Source organism: Schistocerca gregaria, chromosome 2 (genome assembly GCF_023897955.1).
Source record: "Schistocerca gregaria isolate iqSchGreg1 chromosome 2, iqSchGreg1.2, whole genome shotgun sequence".
NCBI classification, from domain to species: domain Eukaryota; kingdom Metazoa; phylum Arthropoda; class Insecta; order Orthoptera; family Acrididae; genus Schistocerca; species Schistocerca gregaria.
Window position 1 is genome coordinate 350,727,864 of NC_064921.1, and position 12,652 is coordinate 350,740,515.

The 12,652-nt window shown below is 39.3% G+C and overlaps 1 protein-coding gene across 13 annotated transcripts in view; it reads left to right on the top strand.

Annotated features, from left to right (window-relative positions):
- The window catches only part of LOC126337032 (serologically defined colon cancer antigen 8 homolog), a 285,601-nt gene that overhangs the window by 100,126 nt on the left and 172,823 nt on the right, over positions 1–12,652 (top strand). For all 13 annotated transcript variants that reach the window (XM_050001319.1, XM_050001324.1, XM_050001330.1 and 10 more), the window contains exon 4: positions 4,250–4,408. In XM_050001319.1, coding sequence (XP_049857276.1) covers positions 4,250–4,408 — 159 coding nt within the window. The remainder of the gene's footprint in view (positions 1–4,249; positions 4,409–12,652) is intronic.

Here is a 12,652-nt window from a genome sequence, read left to right on the forward strand (position 1 = left end):
ATACAAGAAAAAATGATTAATGTAGTTTTTACTGATGTAAAACATAACAAGATTTACAATACTGTATTGAAATTTCACATATGACAAAGGGCAGCCACAGCGAACCTCTGTAAGCTGAGTTTAAAACTTGAAGAGAATATGTATCAACTGATGAAAGCCTTAGTCCTCTCTCTTGTAGTTGTCTCACAGCCATATTCTAAAGTCCTTGAGATACATATCCATAACAACATAATATTAAAATAATTTTCAAGACACAGATAGGAGAGTATGGCTTGCTGAGTGCCCATAATCTTCTCCAGACATAAAAATTAGGATTATGACCCAGACACATAGAAAGGGCACTAGTTCCATTGCTCTTTGGGGACATTATGTGTTCTACACAATATTTCTTTAGCTAATTTACTGCAGGAAGTAATTACAATTCCATAAGGGAAGATATTGTGCTACAGCAACTGCTAATAAGTTAAAACGGATTTTTTACTTCAGTCAAGGTAGCAAAATGATATAGTTGATCGGGAACAGTTCCAACCTTAGGGATCACCTACAAATCCTGCACGCAAAAGCACAGCACTCCCATGCATTCCCATGCAGCTATCGTCAATGCTTTCATGTACTGCCTCATTTCTCTGAACTCTTATGTATTTCAACACCCTACTGAATGACATCTCCTTCCCTAGGATCAATGTTGGAGAGAAAGTTGTATATTATTTTGCCATGTTTCTCTGCTGGGTATGTGTGGTGCATTAGATCGTGGAAACTCAAGGCGTCATAGTATGTGAATTTCATGGCACCATTGCACCCCACTTGTTTTATTGTGCCAAGATATAATTAACTGTTAAATGCTTTGATTTTATTAGGTAAACAAATCTTGGGGTACATTTGGTGAATATATCATAGAAACTTAAGGAATTCCACAGCTCAAACCTATAACCATCAGCTAAACCACATTTGTGATGCTCACCTGAAAGTTCGTAAAAAATAGACATCAAAATGTGATCTGGGTACATTTCTTTCTATATCACAAATGTATCTAAAATGTCCACCAGAAAAGCACAGTTGTCTCTCTTCAGCATGTTGCTTTGTGCCTAGTAAACGTTTCTCATGCTGTTCTTTCTGCAAGGTGATTTTCCTTTGAAAGATCTCCTCTTCATGTTCAAATGCTGACACAAGAGAATGGAGAAAGGGGAAAGAAACCGTAGACACCAACTGGGACGTTACGGCTCACATTTAAATGGATGAATACAGATGGGGTTAGTTCAGTGTTCAATAACGACAAGTGGATGAAATGCATCAAACAACGATGTCCCCCCCCCCAATTCATTATTAACTGTTAGCACATATGGACTTGTTAAAAAAAATGCCAACACATTGTGAAGGAAATATCCAAAAGGGATAGGAAAGAAAATTGGTGGATGTGTTGCACATGTACACACAAACAAATGATTGCAGTTTCAGAAATGTTGATGATTTGTTCAAGACCAAGAGCTTGATGTTTTTATTTGATGACAGCACAGAAGCCATAGCTTTACCAGAGGAGGAATCCTCTACTTGAGCTGATAATGAGGTGAGTTTTGTACTTTAAATTTTGTATTGTGTTGATGATATTGTCAAATCAGTAAGGAAGATACTTAAATGTCCTTCACACAAAATAATTTTTCATGGAAGTTTAGTCTCTGTTTTATCCTGTTCCAGTGTAAAATATACATTGATGTAGTTCCAGCTGAAATTATACTACAGTTACTCTTGATCAGTTTTTCAAAATCCAGTGCCAGATGAAAAAAGTGAAGCACCCAGAAGGGGACTGGGAAACAAAATGAAACTTCATGGGTTGGGAGACTATGTGAAGTTATTTTTGTGATTGCCAAATTGAGTTAAATTTACAAAGGACTTGGCAGTATGAACCCACTTATCAATATGATGTTGCACACCCGCTGGCCTGTGCGCATGCACTCATGTAGTTGGGGAGGATGTCGTAAAGCAGTTGTATTCTCTGTTGAGACAAGCTATCCGACAACTGCTGTAACTGCTCATTGATATCCTGAATATTGGCACTGGGATGGAGTTTATGTCCAAGCTGGTCGCAGATTCATTCTATCAGGGCCAGATATGGGGACCTTGCTGTCCATGAGAGTGCTTCAATATCACATAGACAGTTCATAGAGACATGGGCCATGTGTAGATGAGCAGTGACCTGTTGGAAAGTGACACCATGATACTATCGCACAAGAGGTAATGCAACATGTCCATGACGTGCCATTGTACTGTCAAAGTTTCGTCGAACACTATCAGCCGTGATCTAAAGTCATACCCGACGGCTCCCCACACTGTGATGCCAGTAGTAACACAGCTGCTCCTCTTCAAAACATAAAAAAAAAAAATGCTGCTCTTCACAGGTCACCTCTTGCCAAAGGTGGTCTTATGGAGTAGTGCAGAGCTGTAGTTCATTGCTGATCACAATGAGAGTGCACTCATTAGCAATCCGTGCTTCCTCACCACAGGACCACTCCAGACGCAGTCATTTGTGTTGTGGTGTTAGTAGCAGCTTATGCACGGGATGATAACTTCCTATCTAGCTGCAGCTAGTCTCCCATCATTGATGTGGGATGACACAGAATGTTACAGGGAGTCCATTACTTGTTCTCAGAAGGCAAGTGCCTGCAGTGTGCTTGATGCACATTATGACAATCCTCCCTTGGGTGGCCAGACTTGGTTATCTGGAACCTTGATGATGTGTATGCATGCCCTTATTCCCATGAAGTTTAGTAATGGACCACAGTCACATCCAAATTCCCCACAAATGTGGATATTGCATAATTTGACTAGCCAGCCAAATGGAGACCCACAGTAAGGCCCATTTCAAACTGTATCTATTGGTAGTAACACTGTCTTGTATGAATACGTGATATCGCCATGTCCATCAGAGTGATCACTCGACATTTGACTGTTCACCCCGCTTATATACCCTACCAGACCTGGTAAGACCACTAAACATGAACAACACTAAAGCACACTGGCAGCCATTCTACCTGTCACAGAGAGTTGCAACTCTAACCATTTATATACCCTCAGGTTTTCTCAGCATGATTGATTAACAGTGTGCTTGTGGGTTTTCTGCCGAATTGTTGTTTCCATTATTTGCACAATATTCCAATGACTGATCCATCCATCTTCTTCAGGTGTTGTGAGTTTTGCTTATGTGTACATGCTGCCTGGACTCCAAACAGACTGTGAACTGTTGTTGGCCTCACGCCACAATTTATAGCAGAATTCGGGTCCTCACAACCGCTGTTCCCATTTTTGCAGCTCTGGTGAATGTGATGGCTGGCGAGATTTTAATAAATCGAATGCTGAACCCCATGTGCTCCTTAAATTGAAATTTCTGTGCCAGTTTATAAGGTTTTTGACTTTTTTATTCTGATAGAATCCTCAATTTTGTTGTCCCAGAAAATTGGCATTTCACCACGATACTGGTCTGATCTTTTGTCATTTCATGATTATATTTAAGGCAGTGCTCAGCAACAGCTGATTTGCTTGATTATTTTGTTCGGGTGTGTCACTGACCATCCTTACATCTCTCATTAACTGTTCTGGAATGCGATACACACCCATTTTGTGGAGTCCTAGATAGTCATTAACATTACAAATAATAATTTTTATCTTAATTTAAGGGTGGGAAATACTCTGGATGCTGTATTTCTTGGAATATCAGTGTGAACTGACAGAAACGAAAGAGCATCAAATGCTATAGTGGACATCAGGAATCAGACTTGGCTGTAAATAGTGGTGTGAGACCAACAATAGTTCACAGTCTGGTTGGAGTCCAGGCACTGAGCACACGTAACAGCAAAACTTCCATTGCCAGAGGAAGATGGCAGATTTGGTCATTGAAATATCCTACAGATAATGGAAACAACAACTTGGCAGAACACCCGAAAGCACACTATTAATTTACACATTTGCCGATGGTGTGGACGTGTACCAAGTTCCTTTGACATCCAACCATCTCTTTGGGATACTTTGCTTTTTGTTACAGGCATAGTATATTTCCCTGGTAAGGAACCTAACATTACACATATCCATAGTGGTATTTGTTGCCCACCTGCTGAAAACTGGAATCCATTTATGTGTCTTGTAAGGTTTTTTTCAACATAGTGAGGCCTGCTTGTGACATGTAGCTTAAAGAAATTAAATCACATACTTGCTATTAAAAGTAACCAGTCATGTTATGGTCACTCATGTTTCTACTTAGGAAGAACTGTCAAACCTGATTGGAAGAGTAAAAGACGTGATATCAGAAAATGAAGGACTACATGAGAAAGAAAAATCTGGTTTGCTGAAATCAGTATTTGAATCTTTTGAAAGTGGGGAAGATGAAGATGATGACGATGCTGATACATCAGATGAAAAGGTGAAAATTTTATTACTTCGTCTCTTAATTCTCTGTACTGCCTTATGGGCCAGTCTTATCTCCTCTTCTTTTTCTCTGTCATTTACATTTCCAAATAACTTCTAATTCTTTTTCACATTTCTGCTAGCTTTATTAATTTATATTCTTGCCTTCTATTTCTTTTTATTTGTTCATGATTATTTGCTATTTTGTGTAAGGACAAACATTGTTCTTAACGCATTCTTCCAAAAGAAATAAAACAGAAAATTGACTATGAAAGGACCGAGTGGATGTAAAAATGAAGTAAGAAAACAATAAACAAATTGTACCGGATGTGGCAGGCCTGAACCGTTTTGAAATTTAATTTGATCATAGCCTTGCAAGATGCATAGTAAAAATCAGGCAGGAAATGAGCAATGTACAGTATGTGAATTTTTTGAGTTAGGCTGGAATTTAGCAGTGTAGATTATGAGAATTTATTTAATTTTAGGGAAGTATACCAGGTAAATGAAGCATCTTTATTTTAGAACATTGACGGTTATAGAGGGTGTACCAAGAGGAATAGTCAGTATTCAGGAATATGACAGGAACAATCATTTGAAGCAAAAAAAAGGCTATAAAAATGGGCTGTAAAATGCAAACTTTAAGTGGTATGAGAACTTCTTCATTTTCAGTACTGTGAAACAAATCTCTTCATTGGAAGCTCTTTGCTTTCCATTTTTTGAGAGGTGGTAGTAGGGACCAAAACAAGAAATAATTGTCCACTTAACACAGGCTCAAATGTCCATCTGTGCGTATTTATCCATCTTCACTGTTGTGAAATGCATCTCTTCTATTGAACAAGTGCTCTCTTAAGATAAGCAGTTTAGAGTCCACAAATACTAGACTCTTTTTGATACCAGTGACCATTCATGTCACAGCCCCAAATATTGACCATTCCTGCTGGGACAGCCTGTATAGATAGAGATGAAAGGAGCAATTATTAACAAATACACTTAGGCAGATGGAAAAGATATTGCAGGTAGAAAGAAAGTAAAATAAAATCTTGTATGTAACAAGAAAACTCGATAGTGTAAATGATAGTAGGAACACGAGTGAACTGGTGAAGCAAACAAAACTATTCAAGAGATAATGGAAATAGTAAAGGTAACAACTCAGTGTATAGTTGAGGTATTGAGTCACTGTTTGTCGCATAAACAACACTGAGAATGTTGTAGTGCTTTCGGGTGAATTTTTCCTCTGAGCTGAAAGAATATGTATCTGAACACCTACATACACACACAAATGGCTATGTTATGCTGGTGGGCTACATGGTACTGGTACTGCTGCTCATCTGGGCTGATGGATGTGTCAGGTGGAGATGGATTTGGGGGGGGGGGGGGGGGGTGCAGAGTTTTGGGGAATGGTGGCTGATTTCTGGGAGGGAGAGGCATGGGATAGGTATGTGGCACTAGTGAGCTCACTCTGGTCGTAGACTGGGGGAGTTAAGGGCAACAACTAATGACATGGAGAACTGGACTGAGAGTGGGGGAAGGATGTAGAAAGAGGGAGATTGCAGGTAGGAGGGTGTGAGAATTCAGGGTGGGAGAAGTTAGGGTCATGGGGTTAAAGTGGAGGTGGATGTGGGACAAGGACTGTTGGAAATTGAAGGTCAGAAGGATTACAAAATTGAAGGGTGTATTGCAAGAATAATTTCCATCTATCTAACTCAAAGTGCTGGTGTTTGGTGGTGGTGGTGGTGGGGGATCGGGAGGGGGGGCAGAAGGTTCAAGATGACGTAAATTGTAAAGTAACCAATGAAATCTTACATGTTGTGCTCAGTATTATGTTTTGCCACAGGGTGGTCCATTCTACTCTTGGCCACAGTTTGGCTGTGGCCATTCATTAATTGCTGTAGAGTTGGTTTATGATATGACTGATTTCATAGGTGGCCCTGCCTCTGATGGCATAAGATATGCTTGTAATGGGACTGAAGCAGGCTGTGCTGGGTGAATGCATTAGACAGGTCAAAGAGCTAGGTGTAGATGTTACATAATGATGGACTGGGATGTTTCATAGATTGGGTGGGTGGTGTAATACAACTTTGGGAGATGTGGGAAGGCTTGTAGGTAGGATGGTCCTGACCATGATAGGTAGTCAAACCCTGCTGAAGGCTGTGGATTAATTATTCCTGTCTGGGGTGATACTGAGTGATGAAGGGAAGTTGCTCCTTGGCAGTCTGTATATTTAGTAGTGATCCGAGGATTAGGGGTATGTGTTTTTATAAATGAGTATATGTGGGTGGATATATATACTGGTAGCTCCGAAGATGGATTTTTCAGAAATCTTAACAATATCTCCTGTCTTGTTTATGTGCCTATCGACACTCAACGTCTCAGCTATACGGTGGGTTGTTCCTTTTACTCTTTCCATTAATTACATTCTTTCAAAGAATTTTCCATTACAGTATGAAAACTGTTTAGAAAGGTCTTCTGAGAAGCAACAGTGAGCAATTTTGTAAGAGAAACAATGGAAAACAGTAACAGTGACAAGAATACAAAACAGAAACTTGTCTTGTTAATCACCACCTTTCATCTGTTATGTCAGATGGCAAGTAACTTACAATTGGGAGCAAATCATACAAGCATTCCAAGATTCCCTTAAACATTCATGTACTGTAAGAGAGTGATCAGAACCACAGAAAGTTAATAATTAAAATAATGATGTGCCAGTAGCTATCCCAGGTAAGTTGTATAAAGTCATTGAACTTATGAAGAAAAAGAAGACACCTGAAGATGAGTATTTTGCAGCAAGAATGCTTAAAGTTGAAGGCAGAGTAATACTAAAAGAACTTGCAAAACTGTTTGTAGAATGTCTGTGGAGGAAGACAGTTCTTCAAGGATAGAGCAATGCTGTAATTATTCTATGTCACAATAAAAGAGACAAATGAGACTTAAGTAGATATATCGTGTTCTCCCTGGAATACTCAAGATATTTAAATAAAAGTAGAAGGAAGAGAGGGGGGTTGGTAGTCGGTCCAGTCACATAGAGAAAGAAAAACACCCCCATTATATTTTAATCTGGCAAAGGAACAAGCAGGCTTTGGAAGTTAACAGAGCACAATGGATAATTTTTGCAAATCGTATAGGAGATTGTTGTTGTTGTTGTGGTCTTCAGTCCTGAGACTGGCTTGATGCAGCTCTCCATGCTACTCTATCCTGTGCAAGCTTCTTCATCTCCCAGTACCTACTGCAACCTACATCCTTCTGAATCTGCTTAGTGTACTCATCTCTCGGTCTCCCTCTACGATTTTTACCCTCCACACTGCCCTCCAATGCTAAATTTGTGATCCCTTGATGCCTCAAAACATGTCCTACCAACCGATCCCTTCTTCTAGTCAAGTTGTGCCACAAACTTCTCTTCTCCCCAATCCTATTTAATACCTCCTCATTAGTTACGTGATCTATCCACCTTATCTTCAGTATTCTTCTGTAGCACCACATTTCGAAAGCTTCTATTCTCTTCTTGTCCAAACTAGTTATCGTCCATGTTTCACTTCCATACATGGCTACACTCCAAACAAATATTTTCAGAAATGACTTCCTGACACTTAAATCTATATTCGATGTTAACAAATTTCTCTTCTTCAGAAACGCTTTCCTTGCCATTGCCAGTCTACATTTTATATCCTCTCTACTTCGACCATCATCAGTTATTTTACTTCCTAAATAGCAAAACTCCTTTACTACTTTAAGTGTCTCATTTCCTAATCTAATTCCCTCAGCGTCACCCGATTTAATTTGACTACATTCCATTATCCTCGTTTTGCTTTTGTTGATGTTCATCTTATATCCTCCTTTCAAGACACTGTCCATTCCGTTCAACTGCTCTTCCAAGTCCTTTGCCGTCTCTGACAGAACTACAATGTCATCGGCGAACCTCAAAGTTTTTACTTCGTCTCCATGAATTTTAATACCTACTCCAAATTTTTCTTTTGTTTCCTTTACTGCTTGCTCAATATACAGATTGAATAACATCGGGGAGAGGCTACAACCCTGTCTCACTCCTTTCCCAACCACTGCTTTCCTTTCATGCCCCTCGACTCTTATGACTGCCATCTGGTTTCTGTACAAATTGTAAATAGCCTTTCGCTCCCTGTATTTTACCCCTGCCACCTTTAGAATTTGAAAAAGAGTATTCCAGTCAACATTGTCAAAAGCTTTCTCTAAGTCTACAAATGCTAGGAACGTAGGTTTGCCTTTTCTTAATCTAGCTTCTAAGATAACTCGTAAGGTCAGTATTGCCTCACGTGTTCCAACATTTCGACGGAATCCAAACTGATCCTCCCCGAGGTCTGCATCTACCAGTTTTTCCATTCGTCTGTAAAGAATTCGCGTTAGTATTTTGCAGCTCTGACTTATTAAACTGATAGTTCGGTAATTTTCACATCTGTCAGCACCTGCTTTCTTTGGGATTGGAATTATTATATTCTTCTTGAAGTCTGAGGGTATTTCGCCTGTCTCATACATCTTGCTCACCAGCTGGTAGAGTTTTGTCAGGACTGGCTCTCCCAAGGCCGTCAGTAGTTCTAATGGAATGTTGTCTACTCCGGGGGCCTTGTTTCGACTCAGGTCTTTCAGTGCTCTGTCAAACTCTTCACGCAGTATCGCATCACCCATTTCGTCTTCATCTACATCCTCTTCCATAATATTGTCCTCAAGTACATCACCCTTGTATAAAGCTTCTATATACTCCTGCCACCTTTCTGCCTTCCCTTCTTTGCTTAGAACTGGGTTGCCATCTGAGCTCTTGATATTCATACACGTGGTTCTCTTCTCTCCAAAGGTCTCTTTAATTTTCCTGTAGGCAGTATCTATCTTACCCCTAGTGAGATAAGCCTCTACATCCTTACATTTGTCCTCTAGCCATCCCTGTTTAGCCATTTTGCACTTCCTGTCGATCTCATTTTTGAGACGTTTGTATTCCTTTTTGCCTGCTTCATTTACTGCATTTTTATATTTTCTCCTTTCATCAATTAAATTCAATATTTCTTCTGTTACCCAAGGATTTCTAGCAGCCCTCGTCTTTGTACCTACTTTATCCTCTGCTGCCTTCACTACTTCATCCCTCAGAGCTACCCATTCTTCTTCTACTGTATTTCTTTCCCCTATTCCTGTCAATTGTTCCCTTATGCTCTCCCTGAATCTCTGTACAACCTCTGGTTCTTTCAGTTTATCCAGGTCCCATCTCCTTAATTTCCCACATTTCTGCATTTTCTTCAGTTTTAATCTACAGGTCATAACCAATAGATTGTGGTCAGAGTCCACATCTGCCCCTGGAAATGTCTTACAACTTAAAACCTGGTTCCTAAATCTCTGTCTTACCATTATATAATCTATCTGATACCTTTTAGTATCTCCAGGATTCTTCCACGTATACAACCTTCTTTCATGATTCTTAAACCAAGTGTTACCTATGACTAAGTTGTGCTCTGTACAAAATTCTACTAGGCGGCTTCCTCTTTCATTTCTTAGCCCCAATCCATATTCACCTACTATGTTTCCTTCTCTCCCTTTTCCTACACTCGAATTCCAGTCACCCATTACTATTAAATTTTCGTCTCCCTTCACTATCTGAATAATTTCTTTTATTTCATCGTACATTTCTTCAATTTCTTCGTCATCTGCAGAGCTAGTTGGCATATAAACTTGTACTACTGTAGTAGGTGTGGGCTTCGTATCTATCTTGGCCACAATAATGCGTTCACTATGCTGTTTGTAGTAGCTTACCCGCATTCCTATTTTCCTATTCATTATTAAACCTACTCCTGCATTACCCCTATTTGATTTTGTGTTTATAACCCTGTAATCACCTGACCAGAAGTCTTGTTCCTCCTGCCACCGAACTTCACTAATTCCCACTATATCTAACTTTAACCTATCCATTTCCCTTTTTAAATTTTCTAACCTACCTGCCCGATTAAGGGATCTGACATTCCACGCTCCGATCCGTAGAACGCCAGTTTTCTTTCTCCTGATAACGACATCCTCCTGAGTAGTCCCCGCCCGGAGATCCGAATGGGGGACTATTTTACCTCCGGAATATTTTACCCAAGAGGATGCCATCATCATTTAATCATACAGTAAAGCTGCATGTCCTCGGGAAAAATTACGGCTGTAGTTTCCCCTTGCTTTCAGCCGTTCGCAGTACCAGCACAGCAACGCCGTTTTGGTTAATGTTGCAAGGCCAGATCAGTCAATCATCCAGACTGTTGCCCCTGCAACTACTGAAAAGGCTGCTGCCCCTCTTCAGGAACCACACGTTTGTCTGGCCTCTCAACAGATACCCCTCCGTTGTGGTTGCACCTACGGTACGGCCATCTGTATCGCTGAGGCACGCAAGCCTCCCCACCAACGGCAAGGTCCATGGTTCATGGGGGGGGGGGATAGGAGATTATAGAATGGAATATTGGCTACTACTGTAGATTTGGTTCAGTTTCAACAATATCTACACTCCAGTCTTTAAGAAGTGTAAAATTGATTCAAATCATGTCAATATATTGAAGAATGTATGTATCCTTTATACTTCATCAAGATAGCAAAAATTTTTAAAGATATCAGACAAGGGGATTTCATATCACTGTTCTCAGCAGCCGTAGAGGAAGTTTTCATATCTTTAGACTCTGAAAAAGTTGGGAACGTGTGTTATTCAAACTTATCTAAACCACCCCCACCTTGATAGTAAGATTGTATCGTTTGTCTGTACTGCAGATAAACTACAACAGCAGCTGTTTTAAAGCAGTCCTGAAATTTAGATCAAATAAGACTAAAGTAATATGCTATGAGCACAGAAAATTAACAACGAAGTCATAGAACTAGATATTTAGTGCAGTAGAAAGCAGCAACATGGAAGGCTGTGCAGGAAGCAAACAGAAGAGGAAAAATTACCTGGAGTACTTTGAATAAACTATATAGTTTCAAGACAGATGATCTGGTGTGTGCCTAAAGAAAACTTTACAATTTTTGTGTGTTACTGGTTTTAACTTATGAAAATGGGGCATGAACATACAGTGCAGAAGATTAGATTAGATTAGATTAATACTTGTTCCATAGATCATGAATATGACACTTCGTAATGATGTGGAACATGTCAGGTTAATAAAAGATGTCTGTACAAGAAATTACATTACACAAAATATTGCATGACACTAATGATTAAGGTTTTTTTTTGTTTTTTTTTTTTAACTTAGTTTATATCTAAAAATTCAGCCAATGAGTAGAAGGAGTTGTCATCTAGAAATTCTTTTAATTTATTTTTAAATGTTAGTTGGCTATCGGTCAGGCTTTTGATGCTGTTTAGTAGGTGCCCAAAGACTTTTGTGGCAGCATAATTTACCCCTTTCTGTGCCAAAGTCAGATTTAACCCTGCATAGTGAAGATCATCCTTTCTCCTGGTGTTATAGGTATGCACACTGCTATTACTTCTGAATTGGGTTGGATTATTATCAACAAATTTCATAAGGGAATATATATACTGTGAGGTTACTGTGAGGATCCCTAGATCCTTAAATAGATGTCTGCAGGATGACCGTGGGTGGGCTCCAGCAATTATTCTGATTACACGTTTTTGTGCAATGAATACTTTTCTACTCAACGATGAATTACCCCAGAATATGATGCCATACGAAAGCAGTGAATGAAAGTAGGCATAGTAAGCTAATTTACTGAGATTCTTATCACCAAAATTTGCAATAACCCTAATAGCATACGTAGCTGAACTCAGACGTTTCAGCAGACCATCAATGTGTTGCTTCCAGTTTAACCTCTCATCAATGGACACACCTAAAAATTTTGAAAATTCTACCTTAGCTACAGACTTCTGTTCAAATTCTATATTTATTACTGGAGTTATGCCATTTACTGTACGGAACTGTATATACTGTGTTTTATCAAAATTTAAAGAGAGTCCGTTTGCTGAGAACCACTTAATAATTTTGTGAAAAACATCAATTACAATTACATCACTTAGTTCTTGGTTTTTGGATGTTATTACTATACTTGTATCATCAACAAAAAGAACTAACTTTGCATCTTCATCAATGTGGAATGGTAAGTCATTAATGTATATCAAGAACAGTAAAGGACCTAAGACCGAACCCTGTGGGACCCCGTGCTTGATAGCACCCCAGTTTGAGGAATCAGCTGTTGTTTTAACATTACACGAACCACTTATTTCAACTTTCTGCATTCTTCCAGTTAAGTATGAATTAAACCATTTGTGCACTGC